The sequence below is a fragment of the Falco punctatus genome, assembly GCF_963210335.1.
Source record: "Falco punctatus genome assembly, chromosome: 11".
In the NCBI taxonomy this organism is placed as follows: domain Eukaryota; kingdom Metazoa; phylum Chordata; class Aves; order Falconiformes; family Falconidae; genus Falco; species Falco punctatus.
This window is the reverse complement of record NC_137591.1, coordinates 30,822,599-30,850,561: the sequence shown is the minus strand read 5'-3', so window position 1 is coordinate 30,850,561 and position 27,963 is coordinate 30,822,599. Positions and strand designations below refer to the sequence as shown.

The window sequence follows — 27,963 nt, the reverse complement described above, 5'->3', positions numbered from 1 at the left end:
GGCACCTGACGCACCCAGGAAGGCTCTGACCCCTTTCTCTCCCCCCGCACCCCTAGACTGGCCCTGCAGCACGGGGATGGCCACGTCGTGGATTACCTCTGCCAGCCCGTCATCGACTACATCCTCAAGAGCCAGCTCTACATCAACGCCTCCGGCTAAGCGCCAGAGGTCCTGCAGCGAGACAGCCCTCGTGTCCCGCCTGCCTACAGCTCTCCATCACTTTTTCTCTCTCTCTCTCTCTCTCTCAGTCTGTGTCTCCATCTCTCTCCCCCACCCCATGGCGTCCCGCCCGTGCCTGCCTCTCACCCCTGGCACCAACGCTCCATCGTGCAGCAATGTCCAGGGAACCGCAGCACAGCCCCGAAGGGAACGGTTTGGTCTCTTTTTTGGGGGAACTGCCCTCTTCGCGTACGCAGGCAGGGAGGGGGTGGCCGGTAAAAGGGCGATGTGCTCAGTGCGCTCGAGGGGAGGTAGCTCAGACACCCCCCTCTCAGCATCACTGGGACATGGCCTCCCTGGTCCATCCTCCCAGCATGCTCAGAGCAGGGGCTTTCTCTTCCGCATCATCTTACAGTACTTCAGCTCAATAAATCTAGGTGGACTGTTTTTTTCTTGAATAGTTTTAGTGTGAGCCCGTTAGATCTCTCAACATGATGACCAAATGAATCCTGGTTGGCAACAGGCAGTTGTAACCCAGCTGGCTTGGTGCCCCACGGCAGGTGAACCTCCTCAGGGCAGCAGTAAGACAACCCAGCTCACAAAACCCTCTTCCTGGCCTTGAAAAATCACAGGGAGGGCATTTCTGAAGGGGAGCAGAAGCCTTGGCAAGCACTGCTGCCAAAGCATGACTAGGGGGGATGTGTCTCACCTTGCCTTGGCTGCAAGTGAAACCAAGCCACCCCTTAGGCAAGTGGAGTTGGGGTGATGCTCTAACTCTTGACTTAGTGTTGGAGGGGGCAGCCCACAGCACCTAAAAAGGGACCTACCATTTATGAAGCCAAAAAATGAGGGAAAAAGCAGCAGGTAGTGACCCAAAGCCTCTGGTGAGAATTTGCCCCAAACCCCACTGAGCTTCATGGGGGCTTGGGTCCATCCCCATCCTCCAGCTCTCTGTTTCTGTCTGTAAACTTCCCCTTTCTCCCTCTGCTCCTACCATCTCCCTCTCCTTGAAGAGTTTATTAAGTGCATGAAACTTTCCCCCTCCCAAACTGGCTGTGGCTACTTCACACATCCCTTGGGACATGCCAGGCTCCTGCTCTCCTGCCTGTGACATGCCCTCAAATGCCAAGGATGGATCCTAGTGGAGATGCTGGCATTAAAAACGGGGCAGGTAACATGGAGCAAGAGAAAATTACTTAAGACCTGTGGAGAGGAGGGTTGCTGAAGCAGGCCCTTGCCCTGCCGAGCATCCCTGGGGTGCAAGGACCCTGCAGAAGCCCTGGGAAAGGCCACAGCCACAAGGAGGAAGGTATGGTCCTGCTTTACTCCACACCTTTTCCTCTCCCTTTGCTCCATCTAACCTTGTGTTGCTTTGGGTATAGCCCTGCTGCTTATAGCTCCTGGACATCTGCACACTCCCCACCCGTTTGGGCTAACTAGGCTCAGGCTGGTCCACAGCACCACCCTCTCCCAAAGCACAACCATTGCCCATGTTGGCTTTGTGGCTTTCCTAGGGCAGCGCTGTGACTAGCTCCCGGTCCCCAGCAAGGGACATCATCACACTGAGACACCTGAAGGCTAACAGTCCTCCAGGGCATTTTAGGGAAAGATCAAAAATTACCTTTTTTTTTTTTTTTTTCTTCTTTAAAAGTTTATGGAGGGTCACAAGCTGCTCTCGTGGAAGCTCCCAAGATGAGACATTGTGCTGAATTTGGTGACCTGCTGAATGCTGCTGACATCTCCATAACAGCAAGCAACTTTGGGCAAAAGCAGGTAGCCTACAGCCACAGGCTCTACAGCCACAGGCTCTTTGCAGCAGGCAGGGTTTCGTGAGCAATAGCTAACAGCTTCCAAGGAGGCACGGCCCTTCCCAGAAGGGAAAGCAGGAGAGACAGAAGTGATGTGACTTGCCCAAAGTCCAGAAGAGGTCTTTCCTTGCCAGGGATTTCCCTCCACATGGAGAGGCTTGTTCTTGAACTGTCGTAAATTCATCAGCCAAAGCCCTCAGCACCAGCTCTGGTATCTCCAGGTGGTTGCGTACATATGCCATGGGGTGAGGAGATACGGAGATGCCAAAGCAGAGAGGGCGGTGAGTGTACGTGGGACTCTGAGTGCAGGGATGTCCCTTCTCCAGGGAGGTCTTCAGCCACTTCAAGCTGTTCACCAACACCCTACTGAGCTCCCTTTAGCTGGCGCGCTAGGCCGGTGCCCATGGTGGGACATCTCATCCATGAGACACCCACGTATGTAGCTGGACTCCTCCCCACCCGTTCTTACATGTTCAGTTTTTCAGTGTCTCCCCCCTCTGCACCCCGACACAGAAGTGATTTCAGACACCCTCCCCTCCTCGCCAGGCGTCACCCACGTGTCTTGGCTCCAAGCAGGAGGAGAAAAAGCAATTGGTGGCAACCAGCCTCCAAAACACACACACACACGCAAAGAGAGGGATCTCACCCCCCTGGGGCAGCGATGCCTCTCTGAAGGGGGAGGAAGGACAGTGGGTTTTCACTGAGGAAAAGGCACAGGGAGATAAAACACAGGAGATGGAGAAGGCAGGCAGGCGACACATCCGAGAGCCATCTCAGATCATCCCTCCCTCCCTCAGGTACGCAGGATGGGGCGCAGGGTGAGCCTGCCGGCGTCCCATCCCGCTGCGGTTAGGACGGCACGCCTTGGAGACGTAGCGTTGTGGTACGGGTGATGAGTACGTTCTGTCTTACTAGTCTTACCTGCGCCTTCGTGTATCCGCTCAGTAAAACTCACGGGACGGGGGGGGGACGGGGGGTTTGTAACTGGTTGTTCAGTTCTGGGACTGGTTTGGAAATATGTCTTTGGGAAGGTATGGAAAAGAAAAGAATTATCCCTGAAGATCCACGCGACTGCCGGGGATTGGGGTTTCCAGGGTGCAGGGGAGGGGTGGGAAGAAGCTCGTGGGTTATGGTTTTTGAACCTCCACTTTTAAACAGTGCAATTTGCTGAAAGAAAAATTAATTTCAAATGCCTTTTGGAAAAAATAAGCAAGGGGGGGGGGGGGGGGGGGGGGGCGGGGGAAGGGGCTAAAGTTGCCATGCCACCGATTTCACCTTTGTTTGAAGTTTGGGAGCCTGATTTTTTTTTTTTCTTCTGTTGCTATATGAAAAAAAATGGTCATTGACAAAAAAAAAACTTTATCAGCAAAATGTTTAAATTATGTAATAAACAAAACAAAACAAAGATGTTACTGGTGTCATTTCAATACAGCCCCAAGACTGAGGCAGCACAAAGAGAACAAGCAACTGCACTGCTGGGACAGCTGGTAGCCCAACTCACCCACACCAGGGAGCCGGGAAAAATAAAACAGGCTGCAAGATGCCACCCAAAGGTATTGATTATTTACTGACCTCCTCCCTTGTAAAAAAAACCCAGCTTGTGGAAGAATGAAGTCAGGTCCATAATGCCTGTCCCTATGATGTACAACGGAAGGAAGATGTACCAGAGACAAGGAGACATCTGGCTTAAATAGAAGTATAAGGCAAACAGAGTACTTGGTATATCCTGATCAAGCAAAAGCGTGGGTGCTGCTTTATCAGAGCTCATGAGGGGTGAGTGAGTCCCCCGGAGTATCCTCCTGTCCAGGACCTCCTCTTTCACCACCACCCAGGTCAGGGGCTTCAGCAGAGCTGACTTCTAGCATCTGCTAGATCTTTTTTCCCCTGAGATGGCATCTGAAGGGAGCTGGGAGCCGTGTCAGAAGGGCGCTGGACCCACAGGAAAGCCGCGGGTGGGTGATGTGAATGCTCCAGCCCTCAGCTCCTCCAGCTCTGCTCAGGCGTACGGTGGGAAGCATAGGGCGGGCGACTGCTCGAGCCTGAGAAACATCCAGCACCACGCGGGAGGGAGCGGGACCGGGCAGCACCACACCAGAGGCAGAGACACATTCCAGACATCTTTGATATTTCCAAACCGATCAAATCAGGGCACAGGCACTCCAGCAGGATGGGACTGGGCTCTCGGACATGAGAGCTCGTGGCTGCGGGTCCCTGGAGAAACCCCCCATTCCTGCGACACGTGCTGCAGGGTCCTGGGTGCTTGTGCCGAGGGGACAGCCACCTTGCTTCTCCTGGGCTCTGGAACACCCAGGAAGCTGCCCAGTACCAAACTGAGCTGTCTTGGAAGGAAAGGTTGTGCTTGAGCGCAGAAGGTGAGGAGACCTGTGTCTGCCCAGGAGGAGCTTTGACAAGAAAGCCACCCCTCAGGGGCTTTGGGACTTGAAAAGAACTGCAGGAGAAAGCAAGGGGACCCTCTCCTCCTGGCTGAAGGGATCAGGTGGAGCAGGAAAGACTTTCCACTTCAGGAGCCCTAGCAGTTCTCTCTGCTAACCTGCTGTGCCTGGGACCCCCCTCTTCCTCCACCCAGCCCACCGCTACGAGCTCAGAAGCAGCTGGCAGCTCTTCCCCCCCCCCACCCCGCTTTAGCAGAACAGTAACCACCTCACTGAGAAGCACCATGGAAGACCTGCAGCTTTATGAAAAGGGTCATCAGTGGCGCCTGATGCCAAATGTCTAAGCCACAGCCGTACCATGCCAGCAGCACTCCCAGCAAGGTGAGGACTGGGCAGGCTGGGAGGAGGAAGCCACGTGAAGCACCAACGGTGCCACAGCTCAAAACTCATCTCTTCCAGCTGCCTCTTCACAGCGCTCATTCCTGGCCTCCTGAGCTACTGAAGGCGAGGAAGACGCCGTGGAGAACATAAGGAGGAAGGAGGTGGCGGTGGCAGTGTCAAAAGTAAGGCGACTTCTAGTCCTTCTGTGTGTGTGCCAAACTGGGAGAGGGGATCCACAGCGGGTAGAGAACCTCTCAGCCATGAACTTCAGGCTCTGAACTGTGCAGACTCCCAAGGCTGACAACACAAGCAACCCCCACCTGCATCTCAGAGAAATGTTGGAACGGGCTGTTCTTCAGCCAGTAGCACCTTCATGCAACCAGGCATCTCCTTCCTCCCGTGACCGAGGGACGGACCACTTTGAAAAATCAGGGAATCTCCAGAGCCAGCGTGATGACGTGAATTTCAGCCGCCACACTGAACTGGAGGGTAAGGATCAGTTCAGCACAATCGGTGCCACCAGGTTTGGGGAGGGCAGCTGGGCCAGGCTCTCCTGCCTTCAGCCTGGCAGGCGCTGCAGCCTTTCCAGAGCTTGCTCATGGCAGCTCAATGGCTTTGGTGTTGTAGCAGCCTGGAGGAAGATTCCTCTGGATATCCTCCAGGTTCTTAATATCCACCAGGATCTCATCAATGCTGCTTTCCAGCACCCGCACCCGGGCCTTCTGCAGCGCAGCTGTCTGCTCCAGCTCCGACATCTCATCCTTCAGCTGGTTGCTTCTGGTTTTGGCTTTATGAAAATTCATCTCAAGCTGCTTCAGGCCATCCTCATTCACAGCACCAGGCTGGTCTGTTGCAAAATAGGAAAATCAGGAAGAAGGAAACATGGATGGAGGCTGAGGTCTAGATCTTTCTAGATATTTCATCTCCATTCCGTTGCTCGGCCCGTTTACAGGCACCATCTGAGGCAGCTCCCCACCAAACTGCCAGCAGCCCTGCCTAGAGCCCAGTGGGGACCCGTCTCCATCCATACCCTACAGCAGCATTGCAAAACCTACTCATCAGACGCAGCAGCTCTTCCAGGGCACTCAACATCTCCTGCACAACCACCCCTGCCTGGCCAGCCTTGGCGTGGACCTCCTGGGCTTCCTGAGCTGTCTGAGGAAGGCAAGGCAGCAGCTGTCACGTGAAGTCTAGCCCCAAAGTCAACAGGGAAGGGGGCAAGGCAAAGAAGACGGGGACCCACCTCCTGTATCACAGCAGCATCTGCCTCAACCTCCGAGAACTTCCTCGTAAATTCAGCATCCACTTCCTTGGCCTCACGCTGCAGGGAGGCCACTGCCTTCTCCAGGGCGAGGACACCATCGACTGTCTTGTTGGCTTCCACCTTCAGCCGTGTAATCTCCTAGAGAAGGCAAAGGCACTTTCAGAGGGGCACAGCACAGCTGAAATCAATCTGGGTGTGCTGGGACATGGAGCTGGTGGAGACTGGTTCCTTTTACAGGGACCCAACATTGTCACAGGCTGTCCTGCATCCTTCATGTCCTCCCACCAGTTGCTCCAGAGGGTTTTCTACAACCATGGATCAAGCCCTCCTGCACATATTAGCAGATCCCTGGGGAATTACAAATCTGGGAGCTGAACCCACCAACATCAGTTTTGGGAGTTCACAAGCCTGCCAGTGACTCAGACTGTGGAACTGGAAAAATCCCCTTGGTCACCAAAAGGTGGCTACAGAGGTATACCACAGAGATCCGCATGGGACAAAGGTGCCTGCAGAGATCCACTCCGCCCCCGCCCCCCCCAGTCATCTACAGCCAGCTCTGGTATCTGCGGGATCCATTGTAGACAAATCTCAGGCCAAAAACCAACGCATCAGGTCCACCACGAAGGTTACGACCATCTCCTCCTCTTCCATGGTTTTCCCTTCCAAATGCTTTTCTGCCAGCAACAGGGCCAGAGCCTGTCCTCACCTGCTGGATCCCTGCGGTGATCTCCTTCGCTTCCCCTGCCGCGCTGCTGGCCACCTTGGATTCAGAAGCGGCGGTGCCCAGGATAGCTTCAGCTCGGTCCGTCCTCTCCCTGGCACTCGCAACCATGCTGCTGATAACCAGGAGCCTCCTCATGGCATCCTCAGCTCCCCTTCTCTTGTCATCTGCTTGCAGGTTAAAGCCTGAAAAGAAACACACGCGGGCATGAAGCAATGAAGCTGTGCTGCCTTCGTGAGATCCCACAAGGGAGGGGAAAGGGAAATTTTTTTTCTAGGACATTACCCCGGAGGCTCTTCAGGATCTGTTCCACCTCGTAGAAGGTGGCGTTGCCAGCGCTGACGGCTTGCAGGGCTGTGCTCCTGGCGAGGTTGGCTCGGGATAGCAGCTGCGTCAGTGTCTGTGACAGGCCAAAGGGACAGGACAGATGAAGGACACTGCACGGGAGCACCGGACAGTCCCAGAACAGCCTGCAAGGAGCCACACTGGGGGAAGAGACCCATCAGCCTGTTCCCAAATGCCTGAATCCATCTACCACAGCCTGATCCGTCAGCAGAAGCTTGTGCCAGTGCTCCTCAACCAGCCCCTGACTCAACTCCGATCTTTCCAGGAGCAGGTCTTCAACCTGCCTCATATGGAGGAGATGTGCAGCCGAGACCCTGCCCGGCAGCTCCGTGCACACGGTGGGGTCCCACCAGCTCCAGCAAACCGAGCCCAAGGGGCTGCACGGCTGAGGAAGGGTGCTGCCCCGCAGCAGGCAGGCAGGGCTGCGTCCCCTCGGGCAAACGGGCGAAGGCAGGACGTGGTCGTGGTGGTGCTGTGGCCGTGGCACCGTGGCTCCAGCTCGGGCTGAAGATGCCCCAAGCTGCAGCCCCCAGCCAGCCTCTTACCGCTCTCTCGCCCTCTCCCTGCCGCAGCAGCTGCTTGATTTCCTCCTCCCGGCGCCCGGTGCGGCTCTGCAGCTGCCTGTACTGTGCCAGGTAGGTGTCCACCAGGCTCAGGAGAGCACTGGCATCCTGCTTCAGCCGGATTGCCTCCCCCTGAAACAGAGATGCAGTGACTGGGATCTCTTGGAAGAACCCAGCATCTTCCTGGTGCTCTCCAGGACCCACAGCAAGCAGCAACAGGTGCTTCTCTCTTACTCCTTCTGCCATGGCCAGCTACAGGGCCAAAAGAGTGGGAAGATGCATATCCAATGGCTCTCCAGTGGGACAGAGCCCTGGGAAGGGCTGAGCTGCTAGTAGGGAGGGCATAGGGGAGAGCAAAAGGGGGTCTCCTCATCCCACAGGCACAAAGCCCTCACCTCAAAGGACCCAATGTCAGTCTTGGTCAGGCGGGACACGGAGTTGAGGAGCACCAGGCTGCCCTGATAAGCCTTGTCTGCGTCAGAGGCCATCCCATCAGCCTCAGCCTTCAGGCCTCCGGCCAGCAACTTCACCTCCTCGTACCTGTAGGGATGTGAGGTTGAAGGACACTGCACCAGCCACGCTGCCAGCCTCCCACCGCAGCATTGACCTGTTCGTGCTTTCCAAGGCCCCATGCAGACTGATCACATGGGGAAAGCTACTTGCAAACACCCCCCACATCCCAGCCCCTCTGCCCAGCGGGCACCCGCTGGCTTCTTACTCCCACTCCAGAAACAAAACGTGCTCCACACCAGCTGAAGCGGCACAGGCTCCACCTGGGTGCTGCTAATCCCTGCCCTACCGCTGGATGTTTCCTCCTACACATCCCCATTCAGCTCCATAACTTTGGGGCTGTTGCTCATACCCCCCAGCAGTGTGAAAGATCCTCACGCCATGGTGGGCTCTGAGGAGGCACCAGCCCAACCTGGAGAGCCACCCAGCCAACGCGGGGCTGAATCCACCCTGGGGCTAAACCCAGCCCAAGTTTGCAACCGTGTGCGGAAGGTGCTCCGGGGAGCCCGTTCCCCACGTGGCGTTAAACCCCTTCCCCCAGCTGCAGGCGGGCCCGCAGGAGCAGCGTGGTCTGCGGGGTGGGAAGCAGATGCTCCACAGCGCTGCCCACCCTGCACCTCCGCCGCTCAGACTGCCTGGCCACCCAAGTCCAGGTGATTCCCTGCCTCCAACCACACATTTCTGTGGCTCAGCTGGGTGGGCACGGACCCTTGGCCACCCCACTCCTCCCTCCCGCACCCCCCCGTGACACACGGGCGAGCGCAGCCTGAACTCACTTGCCGAGCAGCCCTCGCAGGGAGCCGGAGGCGGCCGCCTCTCCGCCAGCAGCCGTGCGCACCAGCTGCAGCGCCTGCCGCGCGTCCTCCCGCGCCGCCTTCGCGGCTTGCTCTACGGTGTTGGCAGCTTGCGCGTGGCTGCAAGGTACAGGGGAGGGGGCGCGTGAGAAAGGGTTCCCACCCGAGTCTTCTCCACCACCTCGCTTTACCACTGTACCCAGCGGTGATCACACCCTCTCAGGAAACACATTGTGATGGAGAAGGGCGCCCACATTTTGCTTGCCCCTCCTGTATCTCCCAAGGGTAGAGAAGCACCAGGGGAGATGCTGCCCATGCCAATGGGCCAAACTCTGACCCCAAAGATGCTTCTAGAACACACCCAACTCTCCCCTGAAAGACAACTGAGGGCAGCCTTGTAGGGCAGCGAAGCCAGCCCAGCAGCCACATCTTCCCCTGCTGCAGGGCTGGCACAGAGGTGGTGGCAGCTGCAGCCTGGTGAATAGACGAGGACCCCCAAAAGGACCTCTTAGGTGCCCAGCAGGATCTCAATCCCACTCCCCTCCCTCTCAGCTGACAGCAGAAGTGACTCACTCACCTGTTGGCCAGTCTCAGAGCCTCCTGGGCTAGCATCAAGAACTGATTTGAGCCCCCAGGGAGGTTTGAAACAGGAACAGTCTGAGGAGGGAGGAAGAGAGGCATGAGTGCTCTTTGCTGCCCATCACCCCGTTCAGCAAGAGGCAACTGCAGCCCACCAAACCTCCACAGCCCCACAAACACCCCCGTCAGCTCCTCTCCAGCTCCCAGCCCTGCAGACTGGGCCACCAGAATATTTTCCGCTCTCACAAACAAAATGTAATAACTGGAATATGTTAAATTCTTGCTTTCTCCATGGAGTTTTTTCAGCCCTGCGCTAGACAAGCAGCACATTGCACATGGATGCTCTTACCACTTGGCGCAGAGCAGCTGTGCTGCGGTCCAGGTCCAGCCTGGCTCTTTCCAGCAGCTGCCGGGTGTCCTGCACCTGTGTCTCATACTGGCTCCCAAGAGACCTCAGCCTCTCCATCGTTGCCTTGATCTCATCCAAGCGGCTCTGGAAACGGGACCCTTGCCCCTTCATCCGGCCCACGCGGCTTTCCAGAGACCTGTCAGAGGCTGGTGAGAAGGAAAGAGGAAGGCTGAATAGAAACTCATTGCTGAGCAAAAAGACACAGGCAGCAAAACTCTCCCCTGATAGAGCACAGATGGCCCCGTCCGAGGGCAGGGGGCAGATGGTACCTTGGAGGCTCAGGGCTTCCCTGAGGATGCTCCTCAGCATCTCCTCAGCCAGCTGCATCCTCCCCTCGAGCTCCTGGCTCTCAGCCCCGCCACCAGCTTGCACCTCAGAGAACAGCAGCTCCAGCTCTGCCAGCTGCCGCAGGTACAGGTCCACCTGCAACCACAGCAGATCAGGCCATCAGCCGGTGAGATGCCAAACCCACGTTTAGAAAGACTAGGGTGGGAACCGTGTCCACGGTCCATCCAGAGGATGGAGAGCAATGCAAGGACTCATTTCTTGGATGGGGCACAGCAGGCCAGCAGTTCTAGGTCATCAGGTTTTTTTATCGGTTGAATTGGGTACAACCCCAAAGTTCAGGTGCAGCTTGAGGGGGTCAGGAGGAGATGCTTGAGGCTAAGTGTATCGCTGCACCCCCAGCCACTCAGTGGCCCTGGGGCTGGCACAGATGCTCACCTGGGCTTTCACCTGGCTGTAGCAAGCCGGGCACTCACTTTCTTCACAGTTGGGACCCTCAAAGCCGGGCTTGCAGATGCAGCTCCCATCTCTCCCACACTTCAAGGGCTCAGCACCAGCTGAGTCACAGGCGCAAGCTGCAGGTCAGAGCGGCACAGGTTCAAAAGGAGCCTGTCCCCACCTCAAGTCTTAGCACATCCTTCCACCCACCCTCTCCCCCTGCTTTCCTCCCACCGTTTACCCCCTCTGCTCCAGTTCCTGCTCTCTACTCCCCCTTTCCAGCTTCAACTTTTGCAGCATCCCATTTCCCAACAAGCACTCTGCACTCTGGCATGGATTTTCTTACTCACCCCCAGCTCAAACAGTGCCTGGCTCTCACCTCTGCACTTGTCAGCGGGATCGGGGGCCAGGGGGTTCCCAAAGAAGCCATCTTTGCAGCGGTCGCAGTAGAAGCCAGCGGTGTTGTAGATGCACTTGAGGCACTCGCCCGTCCGGCGGTCGCAGTTCCCCACGGCGTTGGGCTCCACGTTGCCGTTGCACCGGCACGGCTGGCAGGCGCGGGAAGCCGCTGGGTCTCCAAAATAGCCGTCAGCACAGTACTCGCAGTTGGCTCCTGGGAAACAAGAGGTGAGGAGAAGCTCATGCTCTTGCCCAGAAGGCAGAGGCTGCTTCACTGTTCCTGCCCCTCAGAAATGAGGGTGTTCAACCCCATCAGGGCCTTCACAACATCATCTCCCCTCCCCGCACTGCCAAATGCACAACGCACTAGGCAGGTACTCAAAAGCTGGGTGCAACAACTAACCTTGGGTAAGTAATTTCCTTCTTGTTTGGGTTTGGGTTTTTTTTTTTTTCTGTTTTTCTATTCCCCTCCCTCTCCACCCATCCTTTTTCCATCCACGTTATCTGTTTAGATAAGAACCTTTCCGAGGATGGGGCAATGCATGTGTGCTCAGCCCTTGGGGCTGAAACACCCCCGGACCGGCAGGAGCGGCAGTGCCGTAGGTAAGCCGGGCTGAGAAGAGGGGTTGATCTGCCTGGCTCTGAGCATCCTGGCCTGCTGATGCCTGCATCTCCCTGTGCAGCAGGTAGAAGTTCTAGAGAAAGGCAGAGCAGAAGCAACCTGGAGAAGGGCATTACCAGCAGCTCCAAGAGGGCATTGGTCACAGATGACCTCCTCGCCACCTGGTGCCACCGAGCAGCCTTGGCCGTTGCTGCAGGGACATGCCCTACAGCTGTGCGGCTGCCGTGGGTCTCGGTAGAAGCCGAAGGGGCAGCTGACACTGTTGGCCACGTTTTCATCTCCCGAGTAGCATTCGCCTAAAGGAGGAAGGAAAGGGCTTAGGGCAGTTTGCTCTCACCCCCAGTGGGACACCCTCCACCAATCCACCTCCTGGCTACCCTTCACTGGTGGCCATGCCACCCACAGCAGCACAAGCACCCATGGTCCAGCATCTTCCACTGGACTCCTTGAGATCCCCACGCCTGCCCATAAGTGCTCCATTGCTCTGCCCATCAGTCCCTCACCACGTGGGAAGGACCATGTCCTGCTCCTGCAATGGAAGCCCAGCGAGACCCCACCAGGAGCCCATCCCAGGGCGGGAAGGCTGGCCATCGCCACCCAAAGGTGGCTGTATCTCATTTGTCACAGCTCACATAGCTCCCAAGGAGCCACACATTGCTTTTTGTGCTTCCTGTTCAATGCTCAGATTTTTAGAAATTCCAACTCAGACTTGGAAAATACCGATAGCTTAATTTCACATTACTTTGACTTTACATGGCAACACTGTGGGCTATTTTAACATGACAGGTAGTAAAACATGATCATATGGTTGATATCTACTCACACCACATAGAATCATAGAACGGTTTGGGTGGGAAAGGACCTTTAAAGGCCATCTAGTCCAACCCCTCTGCAGTGAGCAGGGACATCTTCAACTAGATCAGGTTGCTCAGAGCCCCATTCAGCCTGACAAGTTACCGTGCTTACCTTTAAAAGAAAAGGTCAGAAGACGTATTTTTAATGCTATCCAGGCAGTAGGAGATGCTTTTTCTCTCTCGAATTAGCATTATCTAAACCTGATTTGGTCCAAATGCATCTTACCCGTATTTCTGACTGCAGCATCTCTAGGCTCTGGGGAGTTTTGTCCATGATGTTCCCCACGCTCCAGCCCCCCAGGTCAGTGATCTCACCCCATTCAGTGCCCCATCCCCCCCCCCGCCCCGTAACTCAGTTCTTGGGAAGCAGGCAGCCACCCTGTGATCCCATACACCCTACAAGCACAGCGTGGCGGTGGCTTCTCTTACCGGTGTCAGGATCACAAATTCCTCCCCCCTGGCAGTTGCACGGCATACAGATGCTGAAGGGCCCCAGGTGGGGGTCACCCCTGCGGTAGCCAGGGGCACACCTCTCACAGAACTGCCCCCCGTACCCCGCTGGGCACTCGCAGTGCTCTACCCAGGGCGCAGGGACGCCAGCCACGGGCTGCGCCGACACCAGGGTGACGTTGTCGATGTAGCCGGTGCCTGGAGGGAGACAGAGCTGGTTCACCTGCAAGTCCCCTGCACCCGGGACCTGCGCAGGTCGTGTGTTTCATTGCAAACCCATGGGCAGATAGACTGGAGCCCAGGCTTTGCTGTCCCCACCGTTGCCATCCTGCTTAATCTCTCCATAATTATATTTTGCCCATCTTAAGGCACTACTTTTATTTTTATTATTATTTTACTACCTTTTAGAAAAGGTGCCTCCATCTGGAGACTTGGCACCTCCAGCAACAAGAAGTCAACCTAACGCTTGCAAGCTCTCCTCCAACTTACTGTACTCCCCAAAGGTGGCTCGGATCCAGATTGCTGTCAGGTTTCCCAGCAGCCTGCGATATTCAAAGTGATTCAGCCTCGGGCTCCACTTGCTGCTCGGGTGCTCATCCAGCCTGCCCGTGGGAGGGGGGAGAAGTGGAACCGGTTTCAAGAAAATAAGATGCCTTACAAAGAAAACGCAGCAGCCCTCTCCCCATCTCCCTCCTTCAGCTCAAGGCTTTGGAGAACAACCTCCACCCATGCAACTGACACCAAGCAAAATGCCCAGCCCAGCCTCAAGCCAAATTTTCTACTGCCCCTCTCACAAAGTGCCCTCCTCATCCAGGAGAGAAGCACCTGAGATGCATCCAGCCCACACCAGGCAGCCATTTGCCACCTCCAAGGGATCACAGCTGAATCCAGGAGCTCCTGAGAGCTGCAGCCTTCCCTGCTCACCCTGCCCCAAATGCCCCAGTGTTCCATTTACCTGAACGTGTACATCTGGCTGATGCCGCAGGGAAGGACCTTCCCCTGGGGCAGGAAGGGGGCAGTGACCCTCAGGCCATCTCCTTCCAGGACCACGTCATGTGGAGATGGCTGGCGTCCCCCTCGGTCCAGGCGGTAATCGAAGGAGAGCATCTGGCCGTAGCTCAGCTGCTGGTTCCCGAGGAATTTTGCTGTGAAGGGAAGAAAGGGAGGAAATTAAAGCCTTAAAAGCTGGTCTTCCTCCTGAAGGCTTGGTTCCCAGAATCAGACCAAGCAAAGGGGACACCGTCACCTCTCCCGCACCTACCGGGCGCCACAAAGTATATCGGCTCCGATCTCCTTGCCGCTATGAAGGCATCCTGATGGCGCGGGGACCACTGGAGCTGGGCTGGGGAGCCACTTTGATGGATACCTCTCCAGCCTTCAGCACCTGCAGCACCAACAAGGACCAGTCAGCAGGGACAGTGAAGGTGCTTCCAGGACTCCAGCAAATTTCTCAAGCTGTGTCACATCCAAACCCTTCAGCTCCCTACCTCTTGACCTCTGAGGGAGCAGCACAGATATCCCTGTGCCAACACATCTGTAAATAAGCCAGGCTGGGCACAGCGGTTTCCTCCCAAGTGTCAGGAAAGACATGAAGCAAGCCTATGGTCCCTGCCACCCTCGCACCCCACTTCTGCCTACAACCAAGCCACCCCACCCATCAAAGCACAGGGAGCCCCCGCAGGGCTGCGAACCAGCCAGCTCCTCCAGCACGTCAAAGAGAAGGGATGGCAAACACCCTCAGGCGCCGCAGGGATGTCCTGCCGGGGCTTCACCTTGCTGGAAGGTGGAGGTGATGTTGTAAATGCTGTGGTCGTCCGCGCTGACGCACACAGCTGAGTGCCCGTAGCAAAAGCAGGGGGAGCATCCCGCAGGGTTTCTGGCATCCAGGTTATAGAAGTTTCGTTTGCACCTGGGGAAACACAAGGTGACAACATTCAAGTCCACTTTCTTTTTTTTCCTGGGTCAAGACACTCAGCCCTCTAATGACAGCAGGGCCAAGGTGTCAAGGTCATTGCCGGGCTGGGATGGTGAGACGGGCAGGCACAACTGCCGGGGGTGTGACCGCCAGAGGGACTGAGGACATGCCACACAGTGGTTCCACAAGTGCTCCTGCCACCCACCTCTCGCACCGCTGGCCGGTAGCGCTCGCCTTGCAGACGCAGCGGCCGGAGATGCAGTCCCCCGTGCTGCCGGCCGGGTCACACTCGCACTGCAGGGTCCTGCAACAGGGACAGCGGGGACCTCCGCCTGCATTTCCAGCTCAGCCAGGGAGCTATGTGGCCCCAGCTGTTAGACAAGACACTGGAGAAACCCCTCCCTGCCCCACCAGCTACCAGTCCCATGCTAGAAGGGGAAAAACAACCAGCAGAGCCACCTCCCTAATTAATCCAGCTGCACCAGTATGGGTGCCAGGCTGAGGTAGTGCCCAATGCTACTGCCCCAGGACACCCCCGAGCACCAGACCCACCTAAAAGAGCAAAGCGAAGCTCTGCTGAGCTTAACAAACCCTGGTTGAGCTTAACAGTCCCTGGCTGGGCTCCAACAGGCAGCAACACCCCGGGGAGGCTCGGGCAGGAGGCCAGGCACGGCAGCACAGCTCAGGCAGCCACCCCTCACCCCCACCCTTTGCCTGCCAGGGACCCCGAAGGAGCAACAGCAGGGTGAAGCAGGAAAGAAGAGGACACAATGCTGAGGAAACCAAACCAGAAACACTGTGGAAGGTGCTTAAACAGGGCTTCATGCAAAGGAAGGGGCTGATCTTTGCGTGCACATCTTTGTGCTGGAGCAGTCCTCGTGAGCGGCACCGACACCCCGCAGACCCACGCGTGGGTGGGTTTTATGTCACATTGACTAGCCTGGCTGTTGCCTGTTTGGTGTTATCTGGATAATAAAGCCAGCCAGCTCCTCAGAGTGTGGTTAAGCTCAGCTTTTGATGCTGTTGCATGGCGGTGAGCCCTGCAGGCTGGAACAGAGGTCCAGCCCTGGTGGAGCCCACTCTGCCAGCAAGGTTAGCTTAAGGCTGTCTGTGCTGCCACGAAACACAGTGCCTCTGCCCTCGCCCAGGGTGTTTTCAGCCAGCGTGGGCTTCTTACAGCAGCTGGGAGAGCTCTGGAGACCGGCCCACCAGCTGTCCCCGTGCCACGGGTAGTGGCCAGCACTTACTGCCCGCTCCTCTGGCACCCGGCCTCCGAGAGGGACTCGAAGCCTGGCTGGCACTGGTCACACTTCTTGCCCATCACGCCAGGCTTGCAGCTGCACCGGCCGTCACTGCTGCACTGTGGGCTGAGGGCGCCTGCGGGAAGAAGGGAAGGATCGGTTTGCGCAGGCACCTCCCTGGGATGCCGCCGGTGGGCCAGGGGAACAAAGCACCACACCAGCGTGAGGAGCAACCCAGCCCCAGCAGCAGGTCCCACCTTGAGATCCCAGCACCGTGCTGAGACACCAGGGCTGGCTGTTTAAACTGCTCTGGTCTCCCTGACTGATGCGGGAGGAGATAAATTCCAGCAGGCATCGACCACATGCCCAGGACAAGGATCCTCTTTCCTACCATCAAGGTCATTGTGGAGGACAAGATGGACTCCAGGGCATGCAAACTGGGCAGAGAAATTTCTTCTTCTTTGCCAGACCCTCTGCTAGTAAACATCAGTAGAACTTGATTTTGGTGCCTCTTCAAGGACCCTAGGGGGCCAAAGGCCATGGCAGAGTCTTTGGTTTGACCTATGCTGTGCCCACACAGGTGCCAAGGGGAGAGGATGCCAGAGCCATGGGCACCCATCCTGCTGCTGGGCCCTCCCTGCATGCCAGCGTGGGGGGTGGCCAAGGGGATATTCACCCTCCTACCACCCTAAAGCCTATTACTCTGCCTCCTGCCATCTGTTTTTCATGTGCAGAAAACAGGCTGAGACCAACAGGGATTTCAGTATCCACCACACCTCAGTGCCACATGTACGAGCCACCTACTTGCGGAGCAAGCTGAAACCTGATGAGGATGCAGGAGCCATCGCATCTACTGTGTAACCACCACAAGACCCGTTGAAAACACCACAGAGCTACAGATCCCACCTGGCAGCCCTGCGGTCTGCAAAGAGCTGCTGGAGGAGCTGGAGAGGCTGAAGCCACCAGTCCATCCTCAAGCACCGGGGCACTTTGCACCGCCTCCCCTCCCAAGGCACAACACTGTGAACTTGGGAATTATCCTTTTGCTTTTATGGTGCAATTAAAAGCCTTTGCAGAGCCCACCAAATGTTGCAACACCCAGGAAGCATCATCAGCCCGACTGACAAAGCCGGCAAAAGCCACCGCTCCCTGCGTGGGGGTTGGGCCGCAGTCCTGGAGAAGGGATGGCAGCTGGGAGGGGCAAGCAGCTTCCCGAGGGCAGCTCCTGCAGGTGGCAGTGGGTTCATGCCCACCCCCCAAATTCAGCGGGGAGCAGAACAGGGTCCTGCTCAGCGAGGCAGGGATCAGCGGTGGAGGTGCTGGAGGGAAGGAACGCCACCCAGAGAGATGCCGAAAGGCTGAAGGAGTGGGGCCATGTCAACCTCATGAAGTTCAACAAGGTCAAGTGCAAGGTCCTGAACTTGGGTGAGGGCAATCCAATACTGGGACAGACTAGAGGAAGGATGGATGGATGGATGGATGGAGAGCAGCCCTGCCAAGAAGGGGACACTGCTGGGTGACAAACGACATGAGCCAGCACTGTGCGCTCACAGCCCAGCAAACCAGCCGTGCCCTGGGTGCATCCCAGCAGCGTGGCCAGCAGCCCGGGGAGGGGGTGCCCCCCCTCTGCTCCGCTCTGGTGAGACCCCCCTGGAGCCCTGGGTCCCCAGTACCCGCCAGCCACGGAGCTGCTGGAGCGGGCCCAGAGGCAGCCGTGGGGACGGCGGGAGGGCTGGAGCCCCTCTGCTGTGGGGACGGGCTGGGAGAGCTGGGGTGGCTCAGCCTGGGGGAGGGAGGGCTCCAGGAGACCTTGCTCTGGCCTTCCGATTTATAAAAGAGGGCTCAGTGTGTAAAGGCGAGCTTTGCAAAGGCTTTTAATTGCATCATAAAAGTGAAAGGGTAATTCCTGAATTCACAGCGTTGCACCTCGGGAGGGGAGGTGGTGCAATGGCAGAGAGGCTTTTTGCCAGGGCCTGTAGCGACAGAACAAGGGGAAGAGGTTTTAAACTGAAAGAGGAGGTTTGGGTGGGACATAAGGAGGAAACGCTTTATGGTGAGGGTGGGGGGACACTGGAACAGGTTGCTCAGGGAAGTTGTGGGTGCCCCATCCCTGGAGGTGTTGAAGGCCAGGCTGGACGGGGCTTGGAGCAACCTGGTCAGGTGGGAGGTGTCCCTGCCCATGGCCGGAGGTTGGCCTAGGTGATCTTTGAGGTCCCTTCCAACCCAAACCACTCGGTAAGCCTGTGATAATTTCAGGGGGCAGGTGGGTTTTGAAGCCTGGCTGCAGCCCTGAGCTGCTGAGGGGCTCAGCACTCCCAGCACCGAGCCGTGAAGCACCCAGGTGGAGGAGCAGCTCCTACAGCTTATGGTGCAGCAACACAGCGCTGGGCTCCAGCACCCCCCAGTCCCACCTGGAGCCAAGCTGGCCCCGCTCCCTCCTCCCACAGTGCTCAGGCCCAGCGCGCAGGGACCCAGCGCCTGCCCCAGCCCCCGTGCTCAGCAGAGCCCAGGGACATGGTGGCAGCAGGCACCGTAAGCCCCCCCGACCCCCGCAACCCCTCCTGGCTATAGGCCACGTACCCTGGGGGTGGCAGCGGCAGGGCAGGCAGCAGCCCCGCTCGCGCTGGCGGAAGAAGCCCTCCTTGCAGCGCTCGCAGCGGGCGCCCTCCGTGTTGCCCTGGCAGCCGAGGCAGCGGTACCCATCGCCCGTCTCCCTCAGGAGGTGCCAGTCGAAGACGCACTGCCTGGACATCCCATTGCAGTCACAGACTGGGGAGAGGAGAGAGAGAGAGAGAGAGAGAGAGAGAGAGACATCTCAAACCATCCTTAGAGATGAGGACACCAGCTATGAAGCTGTAAACCCACCCTGCTGGCCAAGGAACAAGCCCGGGCAACACAAACCTCCTTCTCTTGCCCTGCTAATAACCTCCCATCCCCACACATCTGCATCCACCAACCACCCCAGTGCCACCAGTGCCCACACCACACTCAGCATCCCTGAAGCGATGCCAACATCTATTTCCCTGCCAACACAGCTCAGGATGGACAACCCCCCCTGAGCCAGACAGCCCCTCCCCACAGTGCAGCATGGCCAGGGGTGTTCTCCATCCCTTCAGAGGTCTTCCAGAACAACAAGGTCTTTGAGTAAGCAGAGATGACAAAAAAACCCCAAACTTTATCCTGAGAAAAGCACGGGGAATCGTACAGGGAGAAGGGAAGGATCCCTGAGGTTATGTGTTGCTTCACCCAGCCTCTGACTGGGGTGAGCCCAGAAGGAAAAGCTCAATAAACTTCCACCAGGTCCTTCCGTGCAGGTGTCCTCCCGGCCAAGTGCACGGGTGATGAGGAGAGGTTTCTGATCAGAGGAACCTTGGCAGAAGCATGCCAGCCAAGAGGTAGATTAAAAAAAAAAAAAAAAAAATGTTTTTGGCAAGATTACACAGGTCATCTCACCTCACCCGCCACAGAAAGAAAGGGTACAGCTGCCCACATCACTGCATGATGGATGCCAGGGGAGACGGGCATGAGATTTTGCATCCCACTGCAACCAGGACAGACGGGACCTCTGGAGAGCAGACTGGCAGGTATCTCACCAGACATGCCCCCTCCAGCTACCTTCTTCATTGCCTTGCCCAGGTCTTCTCTTGAAGCCACTTCTCATATACCTGCCAAGCCCTCAGTGGCCAGTATAGAGTGTGGAAGCCTGAGGACCTTTATTTCAGGTGAGCTCCTCAGTGCCACGGAGCAGAGCAGACACAACCGAGGGAACGGTTGGCAGAGACAGGCAGGAGAAACACACGCCCTGAGGGAAAAAGCAGGGTCTGCAGGGGTGCAGAGCCTGTCGGCGAGCTGCTCCAAACCACCCCGGTGCTGCCAGGGTTTCCTCAGCCTCCATGGGTGAAGCTCTGCTCACTGCAGAGCTCCTTGGGAGTCGAGAGGTGTCCCCAGCTGCCCACCCCCCGCTCAGGTCACCTCTGGCAGCGCTGGCAGGATGAAACCCAACAGCAAGCAGGAATGGCAGCGGGGGTGCAGACAGCGGGCGGTACCTGGTACATTCCTCCGTCCCAGCGCTCTTCTGGCACCACTTAGCCGAAGGCTACAAGGTCCCTGGCTTCTGCATCCCTGATTGCCGGGACCAGGCGCAGCCTCCTGTGCTCACTGCCCAAGCACGCAGCACCCAGCGCTCACACCCGCGCCTCGCACACACCCAGCGCACCTGCATACCAGACGGAGGCACTCAGCGAGCCGCGGCCCAGCCTGCTGCCAAGAAGAGATGACCTCATGCACCAGCAAACAGAGAGGTATATTTTTTTTTTCCCCCCACAGCCCCAGCAAACACGGTCCTCCCCTTGCAGTCTATCAGGAGACCGACACCTGGCTGCAGAAGGTGTCCTGCCACCCCAGCCCGCTGGGAGGGCACCTGTGGGTGCACAAGTCGTGCCACTTAGGGTACGAGAAAGCATCTAGAGCCTCAGGGGACATCACTAGTGACCAGAGGGCAGAGATGAAACAAGACAACCCACCGAGAGCAGCAGTGCAGGGCTGCCTCCAGCTGTTTGTGATCACCTTCACAGCGGGACTGCTTGGGGTCCATCCCACCCCATCCCTCCACACAAAAGCTAGGATACCTCAGACTGGAAGGGACCCATACAAGGATCATCGTGTTAAACCCCACCCATGCATCACCCTACATCTACGTAACCCAGAGGATTACTGGGTTGCTAAATTACAGGCATGAACACCATTCCCCCGGGGAAGGAAAACCTTCTTTCAGGTCTTGCTCTGAGGCTGCAGCAGTTAAGAGCCAGCTCTCCAGCGCTGGCATGGGTTCAGGGCTCACTAATCTGAAGCCATTTAAGATGCTGTTACAGATTAGTGCCACCACCTCACCAGTGTAGCTGTTCCTGTTGCTGGTCTTCTCCTGGAAACTGGAAAGCTCGGGCACGTTAATCTTTACCAAGAGCGAGACACGCTGGAGTTGCTAACGAGACAGAGCACGCAGGAGCTGCTGGAAGTTGAGCACCAGCTGAGGACAGGATCGGTTTTGGATCCAGGTGCCCTGAGGCTCTGCCCTGAGATCATCCAGTTCTCAGACAACTGTGGAGAAGAACAGGCTCTACAGAGGAGAAGTTTCCAGCCGTATTTCTTCAGCACTATGTTGGGATGAAGGAGGTCATGGCATGCATCCAGCAAGACATCGCTCCCCCAGCTCCCACCCAGTGGAACAAAGTGTGAAAAATGCCGGTTTGCTGTGCCAAGACAAATTCCCACATCAGAAAAGCTTGGAGAAGGAGTTGGGCAGCTTCGGATGTCTTAAATTGTCTTTTTAAATTCACAAAACCAGAAAATGAGGTTGGCCCTGGGTCTGCAAGGAGCAAATCCGATAGCCCTGTACGCACGAGCTGGTCTGCAATGACTATTTGTTTCATCAAGAGATCCAGCAGAGCTTTGCATGCAGCGAAGCCTCCACGACAACACAAGCCATTCCCTGCTCTGTGCTTTTGGGACAGTGACCCAGAAGACTGTCCCACCTGCTGCCCCAGGTCCTGGGGATCCCCATTCCCCCACCCCACAGCTTTCTCGCTGCAGGAAGATCTGCCCGTGTCTCCATCAGCATCGTCAGGGAGAGACCACACACCAGGAGCCAAAAGCTGGTGCCTTCTTTCCAACACACTGAGTTAGACACCTTGTTGAGCTCTGACCTCCACACCCAGCTCTTCCCCCAAAGCCTGGGAGATCTCTCCAGGGTCTGAAGGTGATGCAGGCACCCACCACCCAGGCCAACGCTCGCTTGCTCAGGCAAGGCTCCGTGCAGTTTGCCGGACAAGCGCCCTGACCAACGCTCGACCAGATGGTACATGAGCCCAGTGTGACTCAAGTACCTCATTTGCAAGCAAACGGTTGCTAATTACAAGCACACATCTAACGCCACAATCGGAGGAGTGACAGTACAGGAGACTAATTTGCACCACTGAACCAGCTCGGAAGGTCTGCTGCAGCATAAAAGCACAGTCAGTTATCAGCTACGGCTTTTACATATGTGCAGAAATTGTTCAAGAGCCCATGGAAAAGCAGCAGCTGCCCAAGTGCTGCCAGGCAGAGCCGGGGGAAGAATCTACATGAGTATTTTAAAACTTGCATGCAATTAAGGCTGCTGTAATAATTATTCAAGAAGCATGCAAAGCAAATCAGGTTTAGTGGTTGGTGTTTTTTTTTTTTTTTTTTAAAAAAAAAAAAAGGCAAACCACTTATTCAGCACTTTTTTCCCTTGTCACATTGCACTACACTTCAAGATTAATAAAAGAGCCTCTTTTGCAACTTCCAGCCCCGTGAGTGTGTTTCAGAAGGCCAGGAGTGCAGACAGAAAAAACTGAAATCTTTATGTGTTCACAAAACACATGTGAAAACCTGGTTTTGGCCAAAGATAGCCATCTCCAGACTATTCACCAATGCAACTGAAACCCCATTCCTGTATCGCCACTGGGCTGCATGCATGCAGACATCCCTACATCGCGCTCTCTGCTACAATTACACGTGCAAGGGGATTCTCTGGACCTCTACAGCTCGCCGTCAGTCCGTGTACCGTGGGAGACTCGCCACCTCCCGTGGGGTGCGGTGGGGCTGGGGGCATCTCACAAGCCCTACGGACTTGCACAAAATACAAACACCACACGTGTTGCTACAGCAGACTGGCTGCTTCCAGCTCTGTCTCGGGCTTAGGGAAGGTTTTGGTTCCAGCAGCAGCAGCAGGCAGATCAGCCACCCGCTCCCTGGGTGATGCTCGTGCTCACACCCAAATCCCACCCAGGTAGCAGGGCTTTATACAGAAAGCAGTGAAGTAATTGCACAGAAGTTATTTAAAGGGAATGACAGCAAAAAAACCCAAAAGCCTTGATGGCCATGGGATATTTAACCCCAGGGGAAATAAGGAGAAGCACCTACAGATCCAATTTTCACCCCAAAGGCAGGAGGGGCGAGCACCCAGCCGGCTCCCCGGCGCTGGGGCAGGGCTGCCGGCAGGACCACACGCCAGCACGAAAGCAGGCACAGCCGACCTCCCCGAGGCCTCACCTTCTCCTCCGTTGGCGCTCCGGGCTGCGGGCAGGAGAGAAGCCACGAGGCCGCAGAGGGGCAGGAGCCAGCACCCAGCCATGTCTGGTGCCGGGCGCGCACGGCCCCGCTCCAGCAGGCGACAGCAGGGCTCCCCACCGGCTGCCTATTGCTTTTTTTCCCCCCTGCGTGGTTTTTATCGGCTGCTCCACCGGAGTCACTCCCAACAGGAAGAGCACGTGTGCCGTGGGCTGACTCACGCCCAGCCGGGAGAGCCCAGCCCAGGGCGCGCAGACAGGCGCCCGCCCCGCGACACCCAGGCATGGACGGGGCGCAGCACCCGGGGACCTCCTGCCTGCACCCTCCTCGGGGCGCGACCTCGCAGGGAAACATAAACCGCAGCCCCCGCAGACACCCCTCCTGCCCATCCCCTCCTCGCCCAGCTCATCCCGCTGCCGCAGTGGGCAGGGCACTGGTGCTGCTGGGGGAGCTGGGCTGCCCGGGCACGCAGGCTTGCAGGGAGGGAAATGAAAGCGATGAGCTCACAGGAAACCTGGGGAGGGTGGATGGGGACCGCCGGCTCACCAGCCACCTCCAGCCACCCAACCCACAAGAGCAGGGCCCAAAACCAGCCACAAGAGGTGACTTAGTGGGACTCACAGCCGAGGGCTGCTGGGGGTGCAGTGAGGCCCCGCGATCAGCTTGGCCACGTACTGGGACCACAGATCTGCTGGGATTTACCAGGCAAGCATCACGTTCAGGAAATTGCCAGACCTAGAAATGGGGTGGATGCCGGGCATCACCGCACATGTTTGTTTGCATTTAATGCCGAGACAGAAGGTGAGGCTAGATAGCTCCTTGGCCTGACCTGGTATAAGTACTTTTATGCTAGAAAGAGGATGAGGAGCGGAGACAGAGAGGGGAAAAGGTGTCCTGAGGCTGCTGATGGAGCTGGGGTGAGGACGCCAGGCTCCACAGCTCAGGCCCATTAGCATTTTGGCCTCAAGGGTAGCCAACAAGCCACAGAAGACGTGAAGGCCAGTTCCACCTTATTTCCCACCTTAGCTTCAAAGGAGGATGTAACCACTTCTACAGGGGAAGACAGAAACCTGGAGGCCGGAGTCCCCCTGGCCCTGCATACATCAGGATAAGGGAAATGCTGGTACATCCACCTGGTCGGCAAAAGCCACCCACCAGAAGATGACAAGGAAGGACGGTCCCACAGCATCTCCCCTGCTGACTGTCCAGGGGACACCTACAAGTGACTGCGAGTGGTCCACGAGTCCCTTTGGGTGGAATGAAGACACCTAACAAATTTGCCCCCAGTCTAAGACACAAGTTGCCTTTCAGGTCACCTTCTGCACTAGGGACTGGAACTCCACCCAACGGTGCTGACACGCTGCTCGTTTCAGAGCTAACAAGCCCGGGTGATTAATATTTCGGTCCTCATCTGAGACTTACATTGCCCAACAGCCTCCAGACATTGTGCACCTGGAGCTGACTCAGAGGGCTTTCCTCTGCGGCTCTTGGTGAGCTCATGGGCACAACCAGCCCAAATTCACCACATCTTCACGCCTCCGTTTGTCAAGCTTACCTGCCTCCGCCGATTGAGTCAACTCTTATAAACAGGCCGTTTCCTTTGAATTTCACACGATGGGTCTTAATATAGTTCACAAGGAACCCAGCTTCATGAACGCGCTGGTAGCATGTAGGGTTTTAGCACCCAAGGTTGTCTTCTGTGATTTTCTTTATTATTATCTTTTTAAAGAAGTGAGACAAAACCACTTACAGTGTTCCCACTGATTTGGCCGTTCATAGGGTCTACCTATTCCTCTAAGAAAAAACACTTAACCTCTTCTGCTCTGAAGTACATCACTTGCCTCAAACACCTCCGCTGCATCCTTCCCACCCACAGAGACCCTTCTGCTCAGGAAATCCATCTCCTCCAGCAGCACCACCGGTACAGCGGTTCCCTTGGACCTTGCCCAGCCCAACCGCTTGGCCGATTTCTCTCTTGGAAGACCAACTTTCACCATCAGGAAGCTTTTCCCTTATCTGGCTCCTCCACGTTATCGCTTCTATCTCACCGTTATCACCCCACCTCTCCACTTGGGCAAACAAGGGACTGACACAGCTCTCCAGTCATTTCTGTATATTTACTTAGGTTACTCTTACCTCGTCATCTTCCACCATCCTTAAGATCTCCTCTGAGAGCCACATGACTGCGTGCCACAAGTGTACCAAAAATACATTTTCTGGGGCCCTGATGTTCTAAACACACCAGATCTGGAACCAACACCACCCTCCCTGATGCCCACCACCCTCCCCAGAGGAAATGCTGCCCACTGCAACCCATCACAACAGCAGCACTGTTTGGGAAATGTCTCCTATAAACATGGGTAACAGAAATGCTGCCTTTTAGGGTGAGCAGAAGTGTAAGCAACGGGAGGTGTGAAGAGTAGCGGTGCTCATCAGACACTGCAATGAAACAGTATTTCTTCGCTGCAGAACCCAGGTCTTTTAATCTGCAACATAAGAATAGTCCTTCTGAAGACGTCCCGTTTCTCATTCTTCATAACAGAGCTAAGAAAGCTGCTACTGCAGGGAGACACCTCAGTGGCTGGCAAGTTTATCAGTCCTTAAGGACACGGCCCTGGCAGCTTTAACCACTTCCAAGGTCATCTGAATCCACGTAATAATCTGAATTTCACCGACGGTTGCCAGTGGCAAGCAATGGATGTGTGAAAGCCCGGAAGCAATAGTTTTATCGATGTAAGAAAACCCGTTTTGGTGGCTCGTGGCAGATAAACGACACCAGGATGTTGCACATGTCCTTGCAGCACGGCTCATCCCTGGCACCCACAAGCCTCCCTCCACAAGGGACATTCCAAGCTGCAGCATCCTCCTGCAGCTCAGGTCCTGGCTGCTTCCGCGGGCTGGTCCTGCGGGGTTTGTTGAGAACCTTACTTTGAGCTATTTTCTCCTTGCTTGCCCACCGTCCTTGCCACCACACACATGCTCACCCCCAGCCTCCTTGAGCCCGAGGAGTTTCTCCTCCAGTCCAGCAGCAGACCTTGATCCTGCCACCCAGGATTTCCTCAGTGGGGAAAATCAGGGATCCTGCCGCGCCGGTATTGCCAGGCGCATGGTGCAGCAGCAATAAAGCCTGGACTTCAGCCTCTCCTCTGCCAGACGGGTGCCCTGGGCTTCCCGAAGTGGCTTGGGGCCAGCACGCCCAGCCGCCTTCCCCGTGCCGGTGCAGAGGTGATTCCCTGAGACAGCGCGATTTCCAGACAGAAAATCTGTTAGGTTTTAAAGGACTGTGATGTTATCAGTTGATCCTTTAAAATTAAAAAAAAAAGAAAAAAGAAAAAAGAAAAAAAAAAGCATGTGTATACCTGTACATATCTCTATCTCCTTGCTCGGGAACACAAGGGCTTCCTTCAGGAGACATCTCTTTCTGGCAGGGTTGGGTGGGTGCAGAGGTGCGGTTGGACAGCTGGGGCAGCCCTTGCTGGGGGTGACCTAACTGCTGCCAGCCAGAGACATCTGGGGCAGAGGAGGTGGCTGGGGCAGATGCTCCGTGGGGACGGGCAGAGGCAGGCAGGGAGCCGGCAGGCAGCGGGACGGGGGGTCACGGCGGTCAGCAAGCAGGGCAGCAGCACGGCACAGAAGGGCTGTCACGTCTGGCCTTGCCTGGCCTGTGCCCTGCCGGTACTAGTGAGGGGTGGGACGGACACAGGCCGACTGGCACGCGGAGATGAGGGAAGGCAGCACCGTATCCCACCGCATCCCCGTCTCCGCCCCGTGCCCTGCAGCGGCGGCTGCGGGCTCCTCCGGGGACCAACGCGGGATGTATTTTTAAGTGGCATTCCTGATATTTCTCAGAAGGAGCACACTGAAGGTACCAGTCCACCAACTAACTAGAAAGATTAACTAACCAGAACGTGGTCCAAGATGTCACAGCTATAGATGGGGAGTGCAGGACACTGCCAGCTTGGTGGGACAGCTCGATGTCCTCTTCTTCTTCCTCAGACCCACACAGACATGCTGGAGCCGCTCCCCGCACTTGCTAACTCCTGGCAAAACCTCATCCTCCTCAGAAGCGAGGAAGAACCTGGCTCTGCAGCCCCACGAGGTCAGGTCCTCTGAACCTCAGCCCCCCGCCCCGAGCAGCCCATGATACCTCCCATCCCCCAGGGAGCACCAAGCCCCCCTCCTCAAGCAGCTCCCTCCCATCCTGCTGCGAGAAGCACCCCCATGATTTTTACCCAGCAGCAGAGACCCTGGCTGCTAACTGATCCCCTAACTGATGCCTCTCTGTTCAAGTCCTTCCCATGGCCACCTGGGTCCCCCTTGCCCCCTGCCAGCCTCTCACTTCTCCAGAGAGCACATGAGAGATGATGGAGCTTGAACTTGGACCATGAGAAAAAACACAGCGAATTAGAGGATAAAAAAACCACCCGAGCGCAGCTCAGTCCCCCATCAGCAAGGTCCCTCCCCTTGCACCTTGAGGTCAAGCTCAGCCCACGCTGAGCAAAGAACATCTGAGGAAGGTGTTTCTACCTGGGCTTCAAAAGTCAGTGGAACACTTTGGCAAGCTGGAAGCAGTGCTCATGCTCCCCTGGGTCTGCTGCTCTCCCTGCCGCGGACGGCAGCACACGTCGCCCCCAGAAACCTCCTATTTCAGACCAGCATTATACATCTGCTCCAGCGTCAGCAGCAGCCTACAGAAGCCAAAAGTTCCACTTGAATTTGGGATTTCACCCAGGCTTCACAGGAC

The 27,963-nt window shown here is 56.6% G+C and overlaps 2 protein-coding genes across 2 annotated transcripts in view; one reads left to right on the top strand and one right to left on the bottom strand.

The window, feature by feature from the left end:
• NMNAT2 (nicotinamide nucleotide adenylyltransferase 2) overlaps positions 1 to 4,600 on the top strand; it is a 33,105-nt gene extending 28,505 nt beyond the window's left edge. The window contains exon 11 of the mRNA XM_080407621.1: positions 57 to 4,600. Coding sequence (XP_080263747.1) covers positions 57 to 159 — 103 coding nt within the window. The 3' untranslated portion in view covers positions 160 to 4,600. The remainder of the gene's footprint in view (positions 1 to 56) is intronic.
• Positions 4,598 to 27,963, bottom strand: LAMC2 (laminin subunit gamma 2). Its single transcript, XM_080407539.1, has 23 exons — positions 23,202 to 27,963; positions 18,711 to 18,899; positions 16,137 to 16,266; positions 15,095 to 15,193; positions 14,747 to 14,883; positions 14,236 to 14,358; positions 13,930 to 14,119; positions 13,464 to 13,576; positions 12,954 to 13,172; positions 11,787 to 11,966; positions 11,029 to 11,262; positions 10,650 to 10,786; positions 10,196 to 10,349; positions 9,867 to 10,072; positions 9,516 to 9,595; positions 8,921 to 9,058; positions 8,030 to 8,174; positions 7,617 to 7,766; positions 7,012 to 7,126; positions 6,712 to 6,911; positions 5,985 to 6,143; positions 5,797 to 5,896; positions 4,598 to 5,588 (listed from the first exon to the last, which is right to left on the bottom strand). The coding sequence occupies exons 1-23, from the start codon at positions 23,281 to 23,283 to the stop codon at positions 5,338 to 5,340; spliced, it is 3,531 nt and encodes a 1,176-aa protein (XP_080263665.1). The 5' UTR covers positions 23,284 to 27,963; the 3' UTR covers positions 4,598 to 5,337.